Source organism: Garra rufa, chromosome 25 (genome assembly GCF_049309525.1).
Source record: "Garra rufa chromosome 25, GarRuf1.0, whole genome shotgun sequence".
Taxonomy (NCBI): domain Eukaryota; kingdom Metazoa; phylum Chordata; class Actinopteri; order Cypriniformes; family Cyprinidae; genus Garra; species Garra rufa.
Window position 1 is genome coordinate 18,346,296 of NC_133385.1, and position 26,744 is coordinate 18,373,039.

Here is a 26,744-nt window from a genome sequence, read left to right on the forward strand (position 1 = left end):
TTGATAAACTGCATTTTTTTTTATTAGTGTTGCACTTCACTCTAAAACATTTTTTAAACTCTGAAATGTATCTATATAACACCCTTTGTGATTCGACAGTTGTAATGAGCCATATCACGATTTCAGTTTTATTTTGCTTACCATGCTTCCCTAGTTTGCTTTATTAGTGCTGTATGTACAGCAATGGTGGAAAAAGTTGCATGTGAATCAAGACTTCAATTCCAAAAAAATCTGTGATGTTGCTGCACATACAAAAGTCCTCAATATTAAAAATAGAATAATTGAAACCACACATCTTATTTTGAATGTTCATCACATTAAAATACACATTAGCTCATTCAGTGTGCCTTTGTTACACAAGTTTCTGTCTTCAATCTAAACTTCATTTGGTTGTCAAGTTTATCTTGGCAGACGAACAAACGCCATTTTTAGCTCTCCTTTCATGACGTTTGCACACAGCAACTTTATCAAGCAAAACTAAATGAGGGAGAAAGCGCGGTAGAGTCTGAGAGGGAGTGAGCGAGAGGTCATTTGGGGTTGTTTGGATTTTCCACGTGTGATTTCCAGCAGACTGGTGTGATGTTTCCAGCCAGCGCACCATGTTAGGACACAGTCAGACAAGCACACTTGTGCTCACTTACATGTCCACACACACACACACACACACACACACACACACACACACACACACACACACACACACACACACACACACACACACACACACACACACACACACAGGAAGCATGCTTAATTGCTCCCATTAAAGAAAAAAAGCTCCAAACTGAGTCCTTCCACTCTGTGTTTCCAGTTTCTTTCTATCGCAGGAAGAGAAGCTTTCAGCATTCTAGAGCTTTTTCTGTAGCAGACTTTCGTATGTGTACGCACTTGCAGGGCTTTTAACATCAAGCATACTGCAGTGAGCGGTTTACTGTGACTTGGGACTAGCAGTGCTTCCTTCTGTTTGACGGTGAAACAGATTTAGAATCCATTTTACGTTCATAATGTGATGTATTGCTGAGTATAACAACCTTTAAAGGGAATAAATTTAGGGCAGGACTTGATTTTTAACCAGTGGCCTCCATTGGTTGAAACCTGAGCAGCTTTGGAAATGTCATTTTATTTTATTTTATTTTATTTTATTATTTTTTTTAAATAAAATCTTAAAAAGAGAAACATTTCTTTAATAAACTGCATATTATTATTTTATCTTATTCATTTTTTATTATTATAAGCTTAGTTGTTTCAAAGATAGTGCGTTTTATTTATTTATTTTTAGTTTTTTGTTTTATTTTTTTATTTTTTTATTTTTAATAAAATATTAAAAAGAGAAACCTTTCTTTAATAAACTGCATTTTATTTTATCTTATTGTTTTTTATAAAAGCTTAGTTGTTTCAGAGATGGTGCATTTTATTTTATGTTTTTATTTTATTTCAGTAGAATCTTAAAAAGAAAAACATTTCTTTTAATAAACTGCTTTTTTATTTTATTTGTTGTTATAAAAACGTAGTTGTTTTAGAAATGGTACTTTTTTATTATTATTATTTTTTAACTTACAAAAAACTTACAAATAGAAACATTTCTTTGATAAACTGAATTTTATTTTATTATTATATTTTGTTTTTATACATTTCTTTGATAAACCACACACAATTATTTTATTTTATTATTTTTATAAAAGCTTAGTTGTTTTAGAGATGGTGCATTTTTAATTAAATTGTATTTAATTTTTTAATTTAATTTTATTGTTATAAAAGCGAAACATTTCTTTAAACTTTGATAAACACACTTTTTTTCATTTTAACTTGAAATTTAATTCTAAAAAAATTTGTGACAGTTTATAATAATAATAATTATTATTATTTTATCTTTTTTTCATTTTATTTTATTTTATTTTATTTCTTTTGAATAAAAGCTTATTTGTTTCAGATATGGTGTATTTTATCTTATTTTATTTTATTTATTTTATTTTACTTTATTTTAATAACAGCTTACAAAGAGAAACATTTCTTTTTTATTTTATTTTATTTTTCTTATTTATTTTTTTAAAAGCTTAGTTGTTTTAGAGATTGTGCATTGTATTTATTTATTTTTAATATAAACTTACACAGATAAATATTTTTTTTATTTTTTTGATAAACTGCATTTTATTTTATTATTTTTTTTATAAAAGTTTCATTTTTTTTCAGAGATGGTTTATTTTATTTTATTTGAATAAAGGCTTATTTGTTTCAGATATGGTGTATTTTATTTAATAAACGCTTACAAAGAGAAACATTTCTTTCATAAACTGCATTTATATTTTAATATTATTTTATTATTATTTTTGTAAAAGCTTATTTTTTTTCAGGGATTGTTTCTTTTCTTGTCTTTTCTTTTCTTTTATCAAATTTTATTTTTATAAAAGTGAACCATTTATTTGATAAACTGCACAGAAAAGACCAGAAACATGTAATATTTTATTTATTTATTTCTAATATAAACTTCCACGGAGAAATATTTCTTTGATAAACTGCATTTTATTTTATTATTTCTATAAAAGCTTATTTTTTTTCAGAGATGTTTTTTTTATCTATTTTATTTTAATAAAAGCTTATTTGTTTTAGATATGGTTTATTTTATTTTAAAGCTTACAAAGAGAAACTTTTCTTTCATTAACTGCATTTATATTTTAATATTATTTTTATAAAAGCTTTTTTTCAGGGTTTTTCTTTTCTTTTATCTCTCGGTTTTATTTTTATAAAAGTAAAACATTTATTTGATAAACTGCACAGAAAAATACCAGAAACATGTAATGTTTTATTTATTTATTTATTTATTTTTTCATCCTCATTTTTTAAGAAAAATTAAAGTTAAACTTTTATTCTTTACATTTTACAGTGCCTGCTTCAACTTCTGTTGCTTTTTAAATGTGCTTTATGAATAAAGTTTGACTTAAAAGTTGATAGTGATGACCAGGCTCCCTGAATATATTTGATTTGTTCCTGATTGTTTTCGAGTTTATCAAGTACAATTTGGGTCCGTCTGATCATGGCCATAACTTTCCTCTCCGAATTGGTTTCTCTAAATAGTCGTAGCAGTTTTGGCGGGATGAGTGCTGTGTGGGGGGGTGTCCACTGGAAAAGAAAAGACTGTCCGTCACGGTCTCTTGCCATCTGGCCTTGAATTTCCTCTCAGACCCTCCCTCTGAAAATGGTTTGCGGACGGAGGGGTGTCATCGTGTTACGGGCTCTAGCCGTCACAGAGGACAGCTGGCTAACTCTAATCAGATGGTAGCAGGCATGTGTGTGCACATAAGCGTGTGTGTGTGTGTGTGAATGGCTTTATCTGGCAGGGGGAAAGCTGGCCGCACCCCTCGGTCCTGCTCTCAGGGAAACACCTGCATTGAGCCTGCAGATCGTATCAGTTTAAGCTGACTGACTCCCAGAGAGGGGATTGTTCAGACCACCATCTGCTTTTGGAGGCTGACCTTTACTTATAACCATATGGCATTTTGTCGTTCATGCTCGTGCACTAAATGAGCAGGTAGATGATAAGTCTGTTAGCGTCACTGGACAATGGAGTGACAGTCAGGTCAGAATGGCTTGATTTATCACAATCAAACTTTTGTACGTGTAGCTGTGTATTTGGATCAGAGTTGTTTAGAAAGGTGGAGTCATGTTTGTTTTGGGACACTAACGTAATGATGGAAAACATCTAAGTTCAGCTCTTTCCAAAACTTAGCAGCTGAGTGAAGAGTGGAAAGAAGTTGTCTGAATTTAGATTTGATTTAGGCTGAGATTGTTTTTGCAACATTTGATGTTTTTGGAAAAAATATTATGATGCATAGTTGTTAACTGACCTGTCACATACTTCTGTTTTCAGTTACACATAATATATCATCGTAATGTAATAAATATAAATTAAACCATAAGCATTAAATATAAAATAATTATAATAGTGAATATATAATAATTAGGGCTGGGACACGATTAATCGCGATTAATCGTGTCCCAGCCCTAATAATAATAATAATAATAATTATTATTATTATGTTTATAAAATGTAATTTTATTAATTTAGTTTATTTTCATATTTTCATATTACATAAAATGTATTTTTTTATATGATAATAGCAATTAACTATAATATATTTTATTATTATTATTATTATTATTATTATTACAAATATTGTTGTTGAGGATGTTTTATACCATAATCATTCAATATTAAATAGTTCTTATAACACATTTTATGTTTATAAAATATAATATTATTAATTTAGTTTATAAATATAATTATGAAAATAATATTATTAATTTATTTTATTTTATCATTATATTATTTTATGATCAAAACAATTAGTTTTGTTTAAAAATATATAATATTAATTTAGTTTTTATTATTATTATTGTTATTATTAAATTTAATTTAGGTTTTTTTGCATGATAATAACAATAAACTATAATATATTTTTATATTAATTTAGTTTATTTTCATAATTATTATTAAATAAAATATTTTTATATGATAATAGCAGTTAACTATAATATATTTTATTATTATTACAATTATTATTGTTGTTGATGATGTTTTATAACATAATCATTAAATATTAAACAGTTTTTATAATACATTTTATGTTTATAAAATATAATATTATTAATTTAGTTTATATATTTATAAATATAATCATGAAAATAATATTATATTTATTTAAAAAAATATTTTATTTTATTATTATTAAATTGAATTTAGTTTTTTATGATAATAACAATTAGCTTTGTTTGTTTATATAATATAATATTATTAACTTAATTTATTATTATTATTATTATTGTTATTATTAAATTGAAATAAGTTTTTTACATGATAATAACAATAAACTATAATATATTTTTATAATAATTTAGCTTATTTTCATAATTATTATTAAATAAAATTTATTTTTATATGATAATAGCAAATAACTATAATATATTTTATTATTATTATTAATACAAAAATTATTGCTGTTGATGTTTTATACCATAATCATTAAATAGTTCATTAAACAAATTTTATGTTTATAAAACATAATATTATTAATTTAGTTTATATATCCATAAATATAATTATAAAAATAATATTATATTTATAATATTATAAATTTATTTTATTTTATTATTATTAAATTGAATTTAGTTTTTTATGATGATAACAATTAGCTTTATGTTTATAGAATATAATATTATTAATTTAGTTTATTAATATTATTATTGTTATTATAAAATTGAATTAAGTTTTTTTACATGATAATAACAATAAACTATAATATATTTTTTATATTTCATATTATAACACATTTAGTTTATAAATATATTATTATAAATGTATTTTATTTTATTATTATTCATTTTTTATGTGATAATAATAGTTAGCTATAATATATTTATTATTATTTTTACCATTATTATTGTTGTTGATATTTTATGCCATAATCTTTAAATATTAAATAGTTTTTATAAAATATAATATTATTAATTTTATTTATTTTATTGTTTTTAAATTTGATAATAACAATTAGCTATAATATTTATTTTTTACAATTATAATTTTTGTTTTAATCATTAAATATTAACTAGTTATTATAACACATTTTGTTTGTAAAATATATTATTAATTTAGTTTATTTGTATTATTGAATTTATTTTTATATAATAATAACAATTAACCATAATATATATATATATTTTAATATAATTGTTGTTGTTGAGGATGTTGATGTTTTATACCATAATCATTAAATATTAAATAGTTATTATAACACATTTTTGTTTATAAAATATAATAATATTAATTTAATATTTAATAAAATTTAGTTTTTTTTTTATGAAAATAACAATTAACTAAAATATGTATTATATTATCATTATTACAATTATTATTGTTGTTGGTGTTTTGTACCATACTCATTAAATATTAAATAGTTATTATAACACATTTTATGTTTATAAAATACACTATTATTAATTTAGTATTTTTTTATTATCATTAAATTATTAAAATTTTTATGTTTTAATGTCACGAAATATTACCTGAGATTTCTATAATGATGATGATGATAATAATAATAATAGTAGTAGTAATAATAAATTTGTATTATCATTATTATTATTACAGACTTTAAAACCCAAACAAAGAATAAACAACAACTTAAGTACAGAAATATATAATTCTTATAAAACAGTATACATTAGACATGCTTTTAGAATTTTGATGCAGAGTGAATTATTTCAAGCCTGTTTTTGTGATTGCAATATTATTGAAAATTATATCCATCATTGTTCTATTCTGTTCTTCATTGTTGTATTCTGTTGCTTAAAATATAACGTAAACCTACCGATAAAGTATCTCGATAAGCTCTTGGAAATCAGCTATGAATATTGCAGTCTCAGTTTAGACTTGTCAATCCTTAGTCATGGACCTCCTGCAGAAAGTCTTTGTATTTTTCATTTTGGGCCATTGTGATTCTAATAGCAGCCCGAGACCTCAGAGTCATCCATCAGACCTGGCAGGGCAGTGGAGCCATTGTCCCAAAGATTTGGGGTTTCTGTCCTGCCCGTCACCATCACACCCTGAGATCAACACCCCAATACTCGTGGGTCATTTGAAATGCTCAAAGCTTTTCAAAGATTTGTAAGGTGAACCAAATGGTTTTATCTGATTTCATGACTTTTATATCTGAGAGATATTTTAGTTGATAGGATTATGACCATATGATGAAGTGTGAGAGTGAGTGAGCCACGTGTCTCACTTCTGACGTCACACTTACTCTTCAATGACCCATGCAGTCTAAACTCTCCTCAGACAGTCTCAGCACAGAGAATGGAGACTTGAGTTAGTGTTATCTGAAATCAAAATAAAGAACAAATAGAGTTGGCCAGAGAGTCACAGGTGTATGGCAAGCCGTTTTAGCCTAAAATATACTAAGCGTTACTCATCGTAAAAGCATTTTTACAAGTAACAATTCAGTTAGAGAGCTCTATAATCAATCCCTACTAGTAACAATGCCAATTAGAGAGCTCTTTAAATCAATTTTTACTAGTTACAATTACAATTAGAGAGCTCTCTAATTCAATTCTTACCAGTAACAATTCCAATTACAGAGCTCTCTAATTCAATTCTTACTAGTACCAATTCCAATTAGAGAGCTCTACAAATTCATTTTTACTAGTCATATGTCTCCATTGACTTCCATTCATTTTTGTTACTAGTAAAAATGCAATTACGACGAGTAACACTTAGTATATTGTAGGCTAAAACGGCTTGCCATACAGGTGGTTCATATTAGAAAAGAGCTAATGCTGCAATGTTAGCGATTTTACTTGTTTTATCACACCCTAAAAGATTAGTTTATCCAAAAATGAAACTTCTGTCATCATTTACTCACCCTTATGTTGTTTCAAATCAGCATTTATTTTCCTACAGCACACCGAACAATTTTGTATACTGTCTTCAATGTATTAAAGCTTCAAAAAGGACTCAAAATCACAATGAAGTATCTACTATAGTGTACTATGATGAAAAATACTATGGCGAAAAATATTAGCTGACGAGCTTTTCTCCCATGACTAAAACGAGATAATGACGAGATGACAATAAGGTCAGTAAGTGATGACTGTGACTCTATCAGCATGCAATATTGTTGACGATAAAAGATGAAACTAAAAAAGGAGACAAAAAATTATTGCGGACTGCTGTACGTGCGAGCTGTCATGTGTGCAGTTGCCAGATATCACAAGTTCAAATTAGAGGTCGACCGATGTATCGGTTTTGCCGATTAATCGGCACCGATAGTTGATTGGCCGAACTATCGGTTATCGGCAAAAATCCTTGCCGATGGTTTTTCCGGGTTGCATTCTTTGCTGAAGCGGCTCATGCTCCGCTGTCATAGAGTATGAGAGGTTAAGCCCCAGAGCAATGTTTAATGCCAGGATTGTTGCCATATATTTGTATTGATTTATATCCAGCTGTTCATATTTTTAGCCAGCAAAGTTGCAGATTTAAAGACATGAGAAAGCAAACTGTGTTCATTCAGCCGACAAAATCAGTCACAGCGCGCCTTAGTTTTACATTACACATCTGTCCCACATCGTTCATAAAGACTTGACCCTGGGCTGGAAAATTAAGTATTGTGCATTTAAGCAAACTATTTGTATTTCTGTAGCTCTAATTAAGTCTGTATGCTTAATATAGAGCTATAATTTATGTTTTAGCCTTTTCTTCAGGCCGTTAAAGCATGGTGAGTTTGCATCTTGTTACGCACTTTATTTCACAATGCCATTTTCCTGTTCCTATTTGATTTTAATAACTGATCAACAAAAATATCTATTAAAAATTAAGATAAAAATAATACAAAACGAAATTCGTTAAAGAAGGGATTTTCCACAAATAAAAACGTACGAAGTGGTCAAAAATTGTGCCTGACCCTCTCCAATTCTCCTGGCGTATTGCCGTCCAATTCATACCACGTCCTTTATGACATTTACAAATTACACAAACTTCTTTCGTAATTAACATATTAAACTGAAACAAAACAAAAACAAATCATATTTAAACATAAATGTAAAACAGAAAAGAAATTGTTTCTGAAATGGCTGCAATATAGATCGCACTTTCTCTTTCCGTTTCATGTTTAAACTAACTTTTGCCGCTTTTTGATCATTCTTGAAGTAAACATTTGCCTGTTTGGTGATTAAATAAACTGTTTAAGTTTTATGCTTGAACTATACAACGCGTCCTGTGTGTGTGTGTGTGATACCTGCAAGTTGTCCGCGCAACACAGCGCTGCACTTTTGTTCGGTTTCATTAAGGGTGGGTGAAAAATAGATTCTCAGACGCATCTCAATCCTCTCTTCAATGAGCGTGTGTTTTTCCCGCATATGGCACGCGTGCGCGCCAGAAACGCGGCTGGCTTCATTGCACAGAATTTCCACAGTGAGCTAATAAGTGTGTATTGTTTGACCGTGTGAGCTATCAATCGCAGTTTTTGACTTTACATGTGCCTTCATTTCTGCCGTTTGTAATGCAGTAGATACACTGACAGACTTTCAATTGCTCTTTGTGTTTGTTCGTCCTAAAAAGCTTGATTGCAGATGCGGTTAAATGCACTTGGATTTTCAAATACTTTTATACGAAACTGATGTACACACAGTCAGTTATGTTTTCAGAGCAGGACAAAATATCTGATACATCGAAATAGATCTGCATTCGTTTGAATGCAGCCTGTTAAAGCAGCCACTGTCTGATCTCATCAGTAATAATCAAACGAAAAAGAAAAAAACAATAACTATTTCTGTAAACTTGCCGACACTTAAAGAACACTAATTTTAAATAAGTAATTGTTTTAAAAAGTAGCCAGCTTATATAATAAAAAAATGTTAAAATTTAAAGATTCCCACCCCTTTACAATGAGCCCATTTGTAACATCAACTAAGATTGGTGAAAGCTGTAGAATAGAAGTGTTGTTCCTTGTTAAAGTGTTAATTTCAACATTTACTGATATATTGTTAAATTTCGAAGTTCATTTTGTTAACATTAATGAACTATGAAATAACTTTAATGATCAGTTTATAATTAATATTAATATTTTTATTCATTTACAAAGTATGGTTTAGTATTTATTTTTTTAAATCGTATAGCACTATTTTAGTTGCCCTTCAATATCCATTTTCAAAATCTATCGGTTAATTAATCGGTATCGGCCAGTGTGGTCCAACCTAGCTATCGGTATCGGTAAAAACCAATATCGGTCGACCTCTAGTTCAAATGCCCAGATCAGAGCTTAATTAATTTATGCAATCTGGCAACCATGTGCACTGCACACGCTCGCTCTTTATTGCAGAAGCGCAGACGATGATTTGAAAACACAGACAAACTAGTAAGCTAAAGTTTAGCCATGTCCATGTTCAGCTTAAATAAAAGTGTCATTCATCCCGTCTGTGTTGTATGAAAGCCCATTTCCGTTACTGAATAAAAAATAAAAAGAATGGCTTTTCTTCTCGGAATTGTGAGATATAAACTCACAATTGCAAGTTATAAATTCAGAATTGCAATACACAAACTCGCAATTCTTTTTATTGCGCAATTTTGACTTTTTTCTTGCAATTGAGTTTATAGCTCACAAGTCTGACTTTTTTTCTCAGATTTATGAGTTATCAAATCACAATTGCAAGAATAAAGTCAGAATTGCGAGTTTACATGTCGCAATTTTGACTTTTTTCTTGCAATTGCGAGTTTCTATCTTGCAATTCTGACTTTTTTCTCACGATTGCGAGTTTATCCCACAGTTCTGACTTTTTTCTCAGAATTATGAGTTATCAAGTCAGAATTGTGAGATATAAACTCACAATTACAAAAAAAGTCAGAAATGTGAGAATTTTTTTGCAATTGCGCAATTCTAACCTTTTTCTCACAACTGTGAGTTTATATCTCACAATTTTGACTTTTTTTTGCAATTGTGAGTTTATATCTTGCAATTGTGACTTTTTTCTCAGAATTATGAGTTAAGTCAGAATTGTGCGACTTGCAATTCTGACTTTTTTTATCGCAGTTGCAACTTCACTTCTCAAAATTGCTTTTTGATCTCAGAATTATGACTTTATAATGCAATTGCAAGTTTATCTCGCAATTCAGAAAAAAGTCAGAATAGTGGGAAAAAAAAAAGAATAGTGAGATAAAAATTCGCAAAAACCTTGTTTATTATTTATTTTTATTATTTTATTTTTTATTATTTTTTATTTAGTGGCGGAAACAGGCTTCCATAGTGTTCTGTCACAAGATCTGTATATATTGTTTGCAATTGTGGTTGCTGAATGAATGCACTTACTCAACCGCTGTTGTTTTAATAAAGAAACATCAATTTGGAATTATTTGAATCACTAATTTTTATATTATATAGCCTATAATAAACCAGTACACTAGATGAGGTCAAATAACCATGTGTATGAGTTTACGTTCTGTTGATTTGTGCAAATTCCTCAAATGACAACAATCATTACGATTATATAAATATTTTTTATTAGTTTAAAATGTTTATTAGTTTTTCAAAGTTATCATTGACTAAAACTAGACTAAATTGCTCAGACATTCAGTTGAAAAAAAAAAAAAAAAAAACAGACTAAACCAAAACAGGATGAGGCAGACTTAATATGATAATGGCTAAAAAGTACATTTTACACAGGACTATAACCAAGACTAATTTAATAGACTAAGACTAAATTAAAAAATGACTGACAAAATGAACACTGCTACTATAATATACAACACATGCACTATATTCCAAGTTTTCTGAAGCCATATGATAGCTATGTCTTAGAAAAATACTGAAATGTAAGCCATACAGGATTGTAATGACATAAGAGTGAGTAGATGATGACAGAAATCTTATTTTTGGTTGAACTGTACTTTTCAGACATTGGAAAAGGAAAAAGGAAAGGAAAGGAAAGGAGGTGACGTGAGGCCAAGTATGGTGACCCATACCAGGAATTTGTGCTCTGCATTTAACCCATCCGAGCGCACACACACAGTAGTGAACACACACACACACCGTGAACACACACCCGGAGCAGTGGGCAGCCATTGCTGCGGCGCCCGGGGAACCGTTGGGGGTTTCGGTGCCTTGCTCAAGGGACTCACCTCAGTCGTGGTATTGAGGGTGGAGAGAGTGCTGTACATTCACTCCCCCCACCTACAATCCCTGCCGGACCTCAGACTCGAACCTGCAACCTTTGGGTTACAAGTCCGACTCCGACTGCCCCAATTGTACCTGTTGCTTTAGAAACTAAAAAATCCTGAGAAAAGCACTCAGCTTTGGATATCACAGCATAAATCACATGCTTTCATTTTGTTTGTTGGAAGAGACTGACGGCAGAGAAAGCTGTCAGTGCACGATGATTGACGAGATCCATTTTTGGCGCCATCTTTCCCCACTGAAGACGCGCTGAGGTTAACCCTGCGAACAGTGTGAGGTCCATTTATCAGTTGGCTTTTAATTGCAAACAGTGGGTGTTCCTCAGTTTGTGCTGATCAAGCTGATATTGTAATTTTATGACCTTTAACCTACCACATCCTCAGCGGCTTTTGTGGCCTGCCCTCCACCAGCATAACATCAACACTTTTGTAACGCCACTATAAAGGAATGCCTTTGACCCCCTCGCTGGGTTTTTTTTTACTGCTGATTTCAGTGCACACATTCACATCTTGTAGCGTTCTTGGTCAGAGGTTTAACTATAAGTCTCTCTTAGTCCTGTGTTTGCTTTTAACATTTTTGTCATCACTCGCTCTTAATGACTCGCTGTTGTTGAGTGAGTCATCACCAAACCTGAACAACTTTCTAAGAGAACAACAATGCTGAGTCATCAGTTTTAGATGATTCAGATATCCTGTTATTAGTGTATCATCAGCCATATATATATATATATTTTATTATATAATTATATATAATCTATAGTAGTTCATAATTGTAATTATATATGTAATATATGTAATATACAAATGCAATTTAAAATGGTTGTTTTCTATTTTAATACACATTAAAATGTAATTTGATGTGATGCAAAGTTATTACTCCGGTCTTCAGTGTCACAAAATCTTTCAGAAATCATTTTAATATGCTGATTTATCATCAATGATGTGCTGCTTAATGTTTTTTTGGAAACTGTGATACTTTTTCAGGATTCTTTGATGAATAAAACATAAAAAATATTTCAAATAGAAATCATTTTGTAACAATATACACTACCGTTCAAAGTTTGGGGCCAGTAATTTTTTTTATTTCTTTCTGTGAAAGAAATTAATACTTTTATTCAGCAAGTATGTGTTAAATTGATTAAAAAAAAGTGATAGTAAAGACATATATTGTTAGAAAACAATTCTGTTTTGAATAAATGCTGTTCTTTTTAACTTTTTATTCATATATATATATATATATAACATAAAACATTTTTTAGATTAATTATTATTTATATAGTAGTTACATATAATAATACAATATACTATATAAAATATTTAAAATATATACAATTAATGTAATACTAATGTATTAATATATCATGTAATATATGATTTAAAAATTGTGTATCTATGTATGTTATTTACATATTATATAATTACTATTATCATATTAATATAGTTTGTATTTTTGTTTTGTGTTGTTAATATTAAATATTTCTTGTTAATACTTTGATAAAATAAAAATGTCATTCTATGTATTGAAGTAAAGATGTAAGTAAATATAATTTTTTAATACATATAAATTACCTACATGCACACAATTATTTTATTTATTTATTTATTTAATTATTTATTTATTTTAATTGAATATATATGGGTCAAAGTGTTTAAGCATAAAAACTTGTAATACTGCTTTAAATTGTTGTTGTTTTTCCAAAAAATATTAGAAAGTTTTCTGTTTAATTTCATTGCATTTTTGTTAGTTTTTTTCTGAGCAAAAAAATAAATATCATACATTTTTTCCTAATTTACAGAAGACACCAACTAAAATATCAGTCTTGTCAGGCATATTTACAACCAAAATCAATTCATTATGTATTAAAAGACAAATTACTTTCACCCCAAATCATAATTAGGTGTAATTCTACATTTTTAAAATTTGCCACTATCCTAGGTTTTGCCAATTTGTCAATAAGATTTTTTTACTCATTTAAAACGCAATAAAATGTAATATGCTCTCTTATTTATTTATATATTTTAATATACATAAATCAGAATAAGCATTTAACAATTTATGGCAATTTATTTATATATATATATATATCATCTTTTGTGTGATTATTTTTTGATATTATCACTGTACCACAGCACTGTTTGTAAGGGAGTGTTGAGTAATAATCATCTGTCATTGAGTAATTCTGTGATGATAATGTTGTTTATCTTATGTCTTGTTGAGAGTAAGCTAGTCTCTTTGATCAGTTTGTGCTTTGGTTTGTCTAGCAAACTCCACAGGGGAGACTCTCAAAACTCAACACTCGTCGACAGGCCCTCTCTCTCTCTCTTTCTCTGTCCCTGTAAGTCCCTTTTCTCTCCGGAGGTTGTTTTGCAGGTTTGCCAAGTCCAGCTGAGCATGTTTTCAAGTGACTGAAAAGAATGAATTATGCAGCAGTAAGCATGCTTACAGCTGGCCGTTTGGAGTGTCTTTGATCTGAGAGCGGAGTGTGCATGAATGCCCACATTGTGAGCGTACAGAGCTTGTGTGTGAGTGTGTACGCGCGTGTTTGTGTTTGGAAGAATAGGGAGGCCCAGGTCTGGGTTAGAAGAGATTACACTGCAGGCACATTGGGTAAAGGCTAGCTGGAGAAAATACCCTGACGCTCTTTGTTGGCTGACAAGGTTCACCCTGGTCACAATATATTTTCATGTGTTATATGTTAAAGAGCAGAAACTGTCAAGCTTCTAAAAGCACTACAAGCTCAGTATTTCGTATTCACATTATGCTTTTATAGCTCCTAAATTGAGTATCATAGTATTATATGAAGAGCACTGTTTGCTTCTGCCATATCATTTAAAAAGCATTTTTATTTTAATTTAGTGCAATCCATAAATCGATTTTTTTAGTTAATTTTATTTAGATTTAACTTCAAATTTTAACTTGATTTAAAAGTATTTTTTAGTATTTTATTTTATTTTATTTAGTTGTTTTTTGTTTTATTTTATTTGGGTTGTAGGCCAGTGACTGGCCAATGTTTACATTAATTATCTTTGGCTGTGCCATATTAATGTTAATTTACTACAATTCATTAATTTTAAATTTAATTTAGTGCAATTAATTTTTCTTTTTACATTTTTTACATTAAATTTATTTAAAACAAATTTTTCATTGTATTTAATTTTATGTGGGTTGTAGACCAGTAATTTAATAAAACAAAATGATAATTTAATTTAATTTAATTTAGTGATAATTAAGTGCAATTTTATTTTTTATTTTTATTTTGTTTCAGTCAAATAATTAAATTAAATAAAAAATATAAAAATTTAATTTTAATTTAATTTAATTTAGGGCAATTAGTTTTTTTAATAAACTAATTAAATTTAATAACGTTTAATTTGATTTAAAATGATTTAATTTAACTTCATTTAATTTAGTGATAATTTAGTGCAATTAATTATTTTTTTAAATCAACTAATTAAATTTAATAAAAACATTAATTTAATTTAAAATGATTGAATTTAATTTTTATGTGGGTTGTAGGCCAGTGTGATTTAATAAAAAAAATTACTTTGATTTAAAATTATTTAATTTAATTTAATTTAGTGATAGTTTAGTGTAATTGTTTTTTTAAATCAAATAATAAATAATAAATGTAATAAAAAATATAATTTGATATAAAATTATTTAATTATTTTTTTTAATTGTATGTAGTTTGTGTTGTATAATACTTTAGTTAATTCTTCATGAATTTCCATCTATATTCATCTGCTGTATGTGTTTAATATACATTTCTGGTCGTCACTACTGGTGTATTGGTGTAACCTTAAATAATAAAGTTTTACAGCAAACACAAGCAAAAGAAAGAATCAGTGTGAAGTCACTGAAATAATTTGTTTGTATAATGTTACGTTCCATTATCAAATATTTCTTTGTTTTCTCTTGCAGGTCGTAACGAATTAATCGCCAGATACATCAAGCTCAGAACGGGCAAGACACGAACGAGAAAGCAGGTTAGTAAAGCTTCTTCAACTTCTGAGCGTGACATGAAATAAATAATGCTGGTCACAGAGGCTATTTCCAGTAAATTCACATTGTGACGAGCCAGACTTTGTTTATGGCTTCATCCAAACGTTGTCTCGCTGGCTTACTGCCTTCCTTGGTTACCAAAGCCTTCTTCGCCGAGTGGACACCTGTTGCTTTGTGCTCTCAATTCAGTGCAAATCTTTACAATTTTACCCTAAAGTCAGTTTGACTTCAAAACTGGAATTTTAACAAATTAAATAGCCGATCGCTTTCCTCCTGTCTTGTTCTCAAACAAATGATATGAAAGGTTGTGTTGGATGTTCTGTTTGTAATTAAAGTGCATATTTTTGTGGCTAATGGCAGGGGGCCTTTCATCTCCATGGTTACAAAATGCTCCTTTTGTGTTTGTGTGTGTGTCACCAGGTCTCTAGTCATATCCAGGTTCTTGCCCGGAGGAAATCCAGAGAATTTCACTCCAAGCTAAAGGTACATGCCAATCTTGTGTTTGACACAGTCTCTGTGTTGATGTGTGTGTGTGTGTAGCGTCTCAGGCCATATCTGTACTGAACAGTGTGTGTGTGTGTGTGTGTGTGTGTGTGTGTGTGTGTGTGTATACACGAGTGCCCTGCTGTTTGGCTGTCTGTAACCTAGATTTCCTGCTTGTGACTGGCCTGCTTAGTATGCAGTCAACTGGCTAACTTCTTTTCTTCTGCATGTTTGTCCGTTTCCTTCCTGTTTCACACAAAAGTGTGTTTGTTTTGGAAAGGCATCACATGCACACCAAAATATTTAATGTGTGATATAAAGTTGAGGTCAAAATCTGCAAAATGTTACATTTATTTTACCAAAATAAGAGGGATCATACAAAATGCATGTTATTTTTTTATTTAGTATTGACCTGAATAAGATATTTCACATGAAATATGTTTACATATAGTCCACAAGAGAAAATAATTGTGGAATTTATAAAAATGATTCCGTTCAAAAGTTTACATACACTTGATTCTTAATACTGTGTTGTTATCTGAATAATCCACAGCTGTGTTTTTTTGTTTAGTGATAGTTGTTCATGACTTTGTCCTAAACAGTTAAACTGCCTGCTGTTCTTCAGAAAAATTCTTTGTTTTTTTTCAGCATTTTTGTGTATTTGAACCCTTTCCAACAATGACCGTATGATTTTGAGACCCATCTTTTCACACTGAGGACAACTGAGGGACTCATATGTAACTATTACAGAAGGTTTAAACGCTCACTGCTGCTTCCGAAGAAAAAACAACTATACGTAACACTGCGTAGGCATTTTGCAGCCTGCACTTCCGGATGCCGCACGCAGTATTTAGTTTACAGCCACAGGGCTGTAGTGCAACCATTTCACTCGCATTTGCGACTGAAAATTAGTACGTGCGACTGTAAAAAAAAAAAAATTAGGAGCACCATGTGCGACTGACCCGATCAGCATATTTGTGTTTGCGCTCAGGGGAGCTTCAAAGCTTTCTACGTGTTTTTGCAAGGTTGAGTAATGTATCACAGACAAATCTCACGAATCCTTTCATTATAAAGTGTAAAGAGAGTGTAAATAAGAGACTGATTGTGCAGTATAGAGAGCATCGTTGTTTATAATAGAGCTTTGTGATATCGCGAACTAAGATGAGTGACAGCTTTTAATAATTTTTAAGGGAGTTTGTAAATGACATATTGATCTAATACAGCAGTTAAATAAACAAGAATTTATTATTAAGTGACTTACATTGACTGACTATAACACTATTGCCTGATTTTGTTCTATTTCGTCGTCAAAAGTAATCTGAAACAAGTCACAACTGCGCGGTGTTTCATTTATGAATGAACGTGCGTTTTTAAACGAATCTAGTGAAATGATTCAATTTGCCATTCATAAAGAGAGTCACTTGCTTAAATCCCGAATGAATCATCCGTTCGAACGAATCAAATGAATATGATTCAGTAATTAAATCAGTGTCTTGCCGCCATCTGCTGGCAGATCTGTTCAGTTATTTAAATCTTTAATATTTCTGTAGTCATAATTTTATACTAAAAACATTAATCTCAACAAGAATTTATGATTTTGATTGCATTCATTTCACCTCTGAGCCTCATTAAACAGATGAAAGGGTAAAAACAAAGGTAAAAAACTAAATTTCCCTGTAAATCACTTTAAGGGGTTGATTATCGTAATAGGAAGGCACTTTTTTTTTATCAGAGTTTTGATTATTGTTTAGAATTTGCTCCTAAAATTTTAACTGTGCTCTAAATATTTTAAGTTAGGAGCACAAGTGCTCCTAGCAAGAAAAGTAAGCATAGAGCCCTGAACCATTTTTTTATTTTGTATTTATATTGTCAGACAGCTAAAACATTTTACAAAATGTGTTAAATCAGTTGCACAGAGGGATAGGCATGCTGAAAAGATTTGTCTATTCTTATTTTTGTTGAATGATAAATATACTCAAAAATCACTTTAACTCTGCATTTACAGTCAGAGTCATGTTACAAGTGTTGTATTATATTACAGTTCTTATTTTTTTATAAAAAAACTTTTTATATATTCTATTAATATTACTAATATTGTATTCTACTGATGTTGATTTTACTAGTAATATTATAATCTGTATTCTACCTCAATTGATCATTGTTTGGAAAGTATTTGTCATGTTCTGACAATAAACCATAAATAATTATCTGGTTTTTCTTTCATTCAGGAGTAAAAATCTACCTTTAATATTGATAGATATAAAGATTTGACATCTATCGTGATAATTATCGACATCGACTGATATGAAAAAAATGATTGTGATAATTTTTTTTGCCATATCGCCCAGCCCTACCTGAAGGATTTTTCTGAAGAACAGCAGGCAGTTTAACTGTTCAGGACAAACTCATAAACAACTATCGCTAAGCAAAAAAAAACAGCTGTGGATCGTTCAGGTAACAACACAGTATTAAGAATCAAGTGTATGTAAACTTTTGAACAGGTCATTTTTATAAATTCAAACTATAACAAACTATTATTTTCTCTTGTGAACTATATGTATATGTATTTTATGTGAAATATCTTATTCAGGTCAGTCCCTCTTATTTTGGTCAAATAATTAACATTTTACAGATTCTGTACCAGATTATTTTACCTCAGCTGTACATTATTATTATACTATGTACAACAAAATGTATAGTGTTGATACTGATGTTATCATTGGCTGACCGGATGTGTGGAGGGATGTCAAAGCATCATGCTTTTGAGCAGCTGTGGCATCTGGTGGTTAAACAGCGAATGACAGTCCACTGGCAAAACCTCTTTTTAGTTCTTCCATTTCCTTTTTTTTGGTGCTTTTGCCAAAGTAGAAACAAGGCGAAGAGGATCAGTTGCTCATTTTATTTGGCAGCGTCTATGATGATACAAAAGGCTGTTCTTTCCTGGGTATTAAGACTTGTATGGCTTAATATAACATAAATGATGTCTCTTACTGAAATATGTAGTAAAAAATCTATTAAAGACTTACCTTGTTTTAAAAATCCACATCGTTTTATACATATTTTGAACTATGGTGGGCGCCATTATTTTTAATTATGTGAAATGGTTGCACTCGCTGAGCTACTGGCTCTACCTGTTGCTATTATTTCTGCAACACAATTTGAAAAATAAAAAACTGATACGATGACCACAGCTACTTAAAGAGCTTTCAGGTGGTAAATTATAAACATAGGCTTAAACCAAATGCAATACCATCGATTTTTCCCCACAAGGAGTCCAAACGCCTGTGAAATCCGCACTGAGAAACTCCTTCAGTGACTGTGGCATCATGACAAGCATCACCATGTTTACATCCTGTCAGAATGGCATCTAGCGTAGCTGTGGTCTACTGTAAGCCTCAAAGGCATCAGGGTTAAAGTGGAGAGGACAAAAACGCAGGTCTTCCCATTTTTTCTTCTCTTCTTATTGCTAGGAAAAGCAGTGAAGACATACATCGCTTCTCATGTTGCCCTTCAACTGAAAATTACAACCAAAAACAGCACACTGTGGCATCGAATCTGTATTTTATTTTGTATTGTGTTGTGGCAAAAATAGCGGCAGTAGCTTACCGAGTGCAAACATTTTACACCAGCAAAAAGGCACCCTCCAAAGTTCAAAATATGATTTTTTTTTTTTTAAATAAAGTAAATCTTTCATGGGTTTTCTACAACATATTTCAGTAAGAGACATCATTTACGTTCTATTAAGCCATACAAGGGTTCCCGTTAAGCATATGCGCTCCATGTCAGTCTGCTTGACCACAATGCAACACATTCATCAGACAGTCTGACTGCTGCTTTCAAGCTGACTGCTTGCATTTATACAGCATTTCTTACAAAAAGGCCTTCACACAAGGCCTATGTACACATAAGGTTGTCAAAAAATGAAAGTAAATGATATCAATCATCACACAACTAACGGTGATGCAAAAAGCAAACAACCGCAGTGTGCAAAAAGTCAAAACTAACCGCACTTTAATTCTGGGAACTCACAAACCTTTAACAACAACAGTTCAGCAACATTTGAGGGATGTTGCTGCTCTAAAGTGTTTGTAGATTGAAAGTAATTCACACATCGTAGTATCTGTGACTCATAAAGCTCTCTGTGCTGAATTTAATTTCCTTTTATTTTACAGCTTTGAGTTCCTCACGTATGCTATATGTTGTGCTGAGTGCTTACATAAAACTATTTAAGTTTTTATAAAAGTAAATATTAAGTTCAGACAGAAGTTGTTTAGTTTGAGTTTTAACACTGTTCAGTTTCAAAGGTCAATGGCAAAACTATTTTGCCATTTAGCTTGTATAGTGAAGCTCTGGAAGTTTAAATAATGAACAAGGTTTTATAGCAGTAAGGGAGCAGGAGCTTTATCTTCTCTGTGTCATTGAAGGACCAAAGCATGAAGAATGATGCCATCAACAGGATGGCGGCCATGTCTTCAGCGCAGATCGTCTCGGCCACGGCCATCCACAGCCGACTGGGGCTCGCCGGACTCCCACGACCCACCTTGCCTGGGGCGACAGGGGTTAGAAACACCTCTGATACTTTAAAACCATTTAGCGTTTATTTAAAGAACAAGCAGAAGAATATATCAATACATCAGTATTGTTTTACACTATAACACTGAAATACATTTGCTTTTTGCTTCTAGATTTGGCAAGTGTCAACAGGGCAGCCTGGTTCCTCACAAGAGTAAGTGTTTATAACTAACACTAACTTACACTCAAAGTGTGCATTAAAAATGACACCTTGTGATAATCACCTCTTTTGTTCTTTAGTGTGAAACCGTTCGCACAGCAGAGTTACCCCATCCAGACAGCCACAGCCATCGCAGGTGTGTGTATTCATAGTTAACAGATGCCTTTGATACTTTTATGAATGTGTATACCTGCTTAGATTTTGTTTAATTTTAAAAGAATAATTCTGGATCTTATATTTGCTTGGATGAGCCACTCAAAACGTCAATATCAAATCAAAACGGCTACTTTTTGTTTGATGCTTATTAATGTATATTAATGGATTTATTTGTTTATTAATGCAATAAGTACATTACTTGGTGTAACAAATAATAATTTAAAAAATTACAGTATATTTATTATATTTAAATTACTCTTAAAGGAAAAGTTTGCTTCCAGAACAAAAATGTACAGATAGTTCACCCCCTTGTCATCCCCTGTCGTAAAGAAATTATTTAAAAAAATCAGGATTTCTCTCCATATATTGGACTTCTATGGTGACTGTGAGTTTGAATCTCAAAATGCAGTTTAAATGCAGCTTCAAAGGGCTCTAAACGATCCCAGGCTGGGATCGTGGCTTCGGCCTCTTCGACTTTTTACTTATTTATTTATTTTCTTGGCTTCTGCCTAGGTTTCTCGTATATGGTTTCTATGGCTTCGGCTTCTTCGACTTTTTTTTTTATTATTAATTTATTTATTTTGCTTATTTATTTAAGCCATTCTCTAGAGTAACGATCGGTTATTCTCTAAAACATATTACAATTTATATACTTTTTAATCTCAAATGCTCGTCTTGTCTAGTTCTGTGTGAACTCTGTGTATTCTGGTTCAAGATGGTTAGGGTATGTTGAAAAACTACAATCTCATTTTCTCCTCCAACTTCAAAATCACCCCACATTGCTGTTTTGGCTTTTTTTGTAAAGGGCGTTTGATCTTCATTACCAACCCAGTGTGTACAAAGTGCACGTGCAATGTAGGACGATTTTGAAGTTGGAGGAGAAAATGAGATGGTAGTTTCTCAACATACCCTAACCATCTTGAACCAGAGTTCACGCAGAGCTAGACAAGACGAGCATTTGAGGTTAAAAAGAATGTAAATTGTCCAATTTTTTTAGAAAAATAACTGATCGTTTTGTTAGATAAGACCCTTCTTTCTTGGCTGGGATTGTTTAGAGCTCTTTGAAGCCTCATTAAAACTGCATTTTGGAAGTTCAAACTCGAGGCCACCATAGAAGTCCACTATATGGAGAGAAAACTTGAAATATTTTCCTCAAAAAACATAATTTCTTTACGACTGAAGAACGAAAGATGACAAGGGTAAATTAGTAAATTATCTGTAAATGTTTGTTCTGGAAGTGAACTTCTCCTTTAATGGCTTATTGCTTTAATACACCGCTTATGCATTGAAATGCTGTTTTTGTGTGCGTAGCTTATGAGTCCCCCACATCCCTGGCAGCCGCAGTCCCGGCGTGGCACGGGCGCTCTATCGGCACCTCGAAACTGCGGCTGGTGGAGTTTTCCTCCTTCCTGGAGCATCAGCGGGACCCAGATTCAGTGAGTCAGCACACGTACCAGAACCACTGCAGTGACACAGCGACACAAGAGCAGCCTTGACCTGCTTTAGCAGCCGCAGCGCCACTGCTACTCTAAAATACAGCTGCTTTACAGCTTTACTACTGAGGACCTACAATTTTTACACACAAGCAGCACATTTCAACAGCTCTGCAATTTTTATTATTTGATAAACATTTTAAAATAATGTACGTTACATTTAGAAAAAAAATTATATATAAAAACAAATATCATTTTTTATCTAAATAATAAATGTTATAAAGTATGTGGGACATTTTACATAATTGGTTCAAAGTCAGAGTAGGAAACGTTTTGAAAAAATATGTCTTTTACAACAAATTTTATATGTATGCAAATTTCAAGGTACACATTTCTAGTAATTTTTCCGGTAACTTTCATGTTGTATTTTCAGAAAGTTTTGCAATATTATTTATTACCGAAACACAGTAATATGTTTAAGAAGAAGCGTTATATTGACCTATTAAGATTTTGCTTACATGTTCCTTGTAAATATATATTTTTTCTATTTTATCAAAGATTTTTAAAGGTAAACAGTTAAAATTTTAAGAATATTTCAAGTGTGATTAAGGAGATTTGTTGTATTTTGAATCAAGTTTTTCTTTGTAAAAGGCATAAAGTTGATCATACTTTTATTTTTAACTTAAGGATTCATCAGTTTGAATATACACTGAACCAAACACTATCATCTATATGACATTTTAGTTGGTAATTCGACATACTTTATTTTTGACAAAACGTCTAATGTTTCGGTCATGACAGCACATTTTCGGTAGTGACAGTAATGTTTTGGTAGCGACCACACCACATTACTGAATTTTAACCCACATACTAAACCACTAAAAAAATTTGCATAACTGTAGTAAAATGTTGTTTATTTCCCTCAAATAAAGGATTATGTGTTCCCTTTTGTCACTACTAAAACAATGATGACATGTTTTGGTCATGACTGTTACACTAGTGATAATTTTATGGGATAACACCCAAAAAAACAAAGATGTCGCTACTGAAACTTCACCAAATGTTTCGGTCACGATTGTTTCTGTAGTGACATTTTTAGATACTTTTGAACCTAGCTCAAAGATACTAATCAGCACATGGTTAGCTAGCACAGTTCAGAACAGGTGTACACATATAAAAACTGAATGTTATGGAAAGACTTCCGCAAAAAATGTTTAATTATAGAAAAATGGACATTCTTTAAAGTTACATGCAAACTACTTTTTTTTTCTTTTTTTTTTACACACAAAAAATCTAAATTATATTAAAAACAACAATGGAATAAAATGCAATATAATTTTCGGAAGTTGCAAATTATAATTGAAAATAACCAATAAATGATGATTTTATATATATATATTAAGCTTACTTATACTTTTTAAATATGATTGTAGGTTTCAATAGATAATAGAAGGATCTTAGTAAACATCTAAGATTTGAATACTTAAAATGTGTGCACCAATTCTATAGAATTAAGAAATAATAAATAATATTATAGTAAATTCATTGCAATATTACCCAAGTAATAATATTTAAAAAATCTTATTTAGCAGCTTATTTTGAATATAAAAACTACTCTAAAAAAAGATTTTATTTGCATATCCTTGGTGTTGATGAGACATTACTGATGATTTTGCATTTAGTAGGGATGCACCAAATATTCGGCCACCAAAAATACAAATAAATATTTATGTTTTAAACCATGGAGGTGAGCCAATGGATATCACACAAGCAACGTGAAAACTGCGCAATATGTTAAAGTGAAAGTAAAAACTGACTTTCAGCATCTGATGTGCATTCTTTCACAGACAATGAGAGACGATTATACTTCATATGCTGATATTAATTTCGTCCCCTAATATTTTCTTGTGCCCCGAACATGGTGGGAAAAAAAAAATAAAAAGAAATGTATTTTGTGTAAGGTTTGTTTTTGAAAGTCGGTTCTTGAAATAAAGCTCTTAATTTGTATTGATGACTGCTGTGTTATTATGGGTTAAGAAAGTCTTAATAATGATTTCAGGTGGTCTTAAATGTGGGGACGGAAAGACAAGAATTGCGATGAAACTTCAAAAGGCTATCCATTGAATAAATATGAGCGCTGCACGTTTCAAAGTCATTTGCTGCGCTGCTTTGTGTAATATTATTCTGACAGCGCCTCCTGCTGGAAGAGAAGCACGTAGAGTTGTAAATGTGAACTGATGGATCCACAAGATAATGTGTTATAAAAATGTAAACAATTAAACAAAATTTAAACAAAGGCAGTAAAATATATGTATATGTTATTTAAGTAATATAATACTTGATTGATAATAATTGTTTAAATGAATATAATTGATTTATTCTTTGAAACTTTAATATTAATTTATGCAATTGCAATGTCTTGATTTTAGTAAGATTCGTACACAGTCATAGCCATAAATGCAATGGTACTAATAATTGGCATAATTCTTTCGGTGTTTTGGTTTTCGGCCTTGGTTTCCTCTTTTTCGGTTTTCCGTTTCGGCCAAAAATTTTCATTTCGGTGCATCCCTAGCATTTAGCCTTGAGTCATCGACCTTGTGTGATGCTTTAGACAAGTGCAAATCTACGCTCTTATTAGAGATGGTCATGATGACCGAGGTCACATCCTGCGTTTTTCCTGATCCACTGATAATAATGGAAATCTACAAAACCTCAAATCTCCTCCAAAATTATTTTCAGCTCAATTAAAAAAAAAAAAAAAAACTAAGCTAAAACAGAACTTTTCTGGTAAACTAGAAGAACCCAGAAGTGTAGCTCTGAACATGCTTTATTATGAGCCAGTTGTCATCCAGAAGTGGGATTCTTAAAGGGATAGTTCACCCAAAATTTAAAAGAATGTCCTACTACCTTTCTGGGCCTTGAACGTTGTAGTTGCATTGCTGTCTATGCAGGGCTCTTGGATTCCATCAAAAATATCTTAATTTGTGTTCTGAAGATTAACAAAGGTCTTATGGCTTTGTAACAACATGAGGGTGAGTAATTAATGACAGACGTTTTTCATTTTTTAAAGTGTCTTCAAATCATCAGACCGATGCTGAATGTCCTATTTAAGCACTGATCTGACTACACTCCAGACAATGAAGACAAAACAGCATTTGTAGATTAAAAGTGAGACCTGGGAAGAAGTTCTTGTGACCTACAGGTTACTGAAATGCCTTGCGTCCGTGTTAAAGCAGACCTGTGTAATCGATCATGTTGGCAGCATCTCTATGAAATGCTTGTCCCTCTGGTCTGGCGTGACAGCGGCTATTAATCTTGCGTTTGTAGCTATACGCAGAACGAGTTGCGCTCTCGATACAGTCGTCCAGTCACACAAACTTTCAGCTTTGGGGAAGAGGTTCAGAACGTACCTGAAATGCCTCACAAATGCAATCTGAAATGCTTCATTACTCACACAAACAACATTTGGGATGGCATTTGAACTATAAAAAAGGTCTCCAGGCCTGGTAACAAACATCTTATGCAATTGTTTTTGTGCACAATAAGAGTATGTTAGTTACATTTTTTTGGTAGCCTGTAGTAATGTTGTATTGATCTCATTCCATCTCTTTCCACAGTACAACAAGCATTTGTTCGTTCACATCAGTCAGACGAATTATTCGTACAACGATGCACTCCTGGAGACAGTGGACATTCGTCAAATCTATGACAAATTTCCTGAGAAGAAGGGTGGGTTGAAGGAGCTGTTTGGAAAAGGACCTCACAACGCCTTCTTCCTGGTCAAGTTCTGGGTGAGTCTTCAGTATTTGTGACAGTTTAAGCATTCAAGTCATGGCGTAGCTGTTAGCACATTGACCCGTGGTGCTCATGTAAACAAGACAAATAGTTTCAATTATTTTCCAATCACATTTCTTTTTTTCCCCTGCACTTTTCTCCAGTTTTGTCAGACTCTCTGTAATTTACATTTATTTATAAGTAATATAGTGTAAAATGAGTAAATAATGAATTAATTTAATTAAATATAATAATTCATAACTTTTTTTTTCACTTTTTTTATATAAATACTTTTCATATTAAAAGATAGCATTTTCAATATAAAAACTTACATTTTTAATGACTAATTTTAAATAGAGGTGCCTTCTTGAGTATTTGGCTTTGGCTTTGGCTTAACAAAAAAAAACTTTTTCATATTACAAATGTCTGTGACTTTATTTATTTATATAT

General features: G+C 31.1%; 1 protein-coding gene across 1 annotated transcript in view; it reads left to right on the plus strand.

The window, feature by feature from the left end:
* Positions 1 to 26,744, plus strand: part of LOC141301378 (transcriptional enhancer factor TEF-1-like) — a 62,470-nt gene that overhangs the window by 26,223 nt on the left and 9,503 nt on the right. The window contains exons 4-11 of the mRNA XM_073831618.1: positions 15,636 to 15,700; positions 16,137 to 16,199; positions 20,624 to 20,758; positions 20,885 to 20,925; positions 21,012 to 21,067; positions 22,399 to 22,523; positions 26,138 to 26,311; positions 26,459 to 26,462. Of these exons, the coding sequence (XP_073687719.1) occupies positions 15,636 to 15,700; positions 16,137 to 16,199; positions 20,624 to 20,758; positions 20,885 to 20,925; positions 21,012 to 21,067; positions 22,399 to 22,523; positions 26,138 to 26,311; positions 26,459 to 26,462 (663 nt within the window). The remainder of the gene's footprint in view (positions 1 to 15,635; positions 15,701 to 16,136; positions 16,200 to 20,623; positions 20,759 to 20,884; positions 20,926 to 21,011; positions 21,068 to 22,398; positions 22,524 to 26,137; positions 26,312 to 26,458; positions 26,463 to 26,744) is intronic.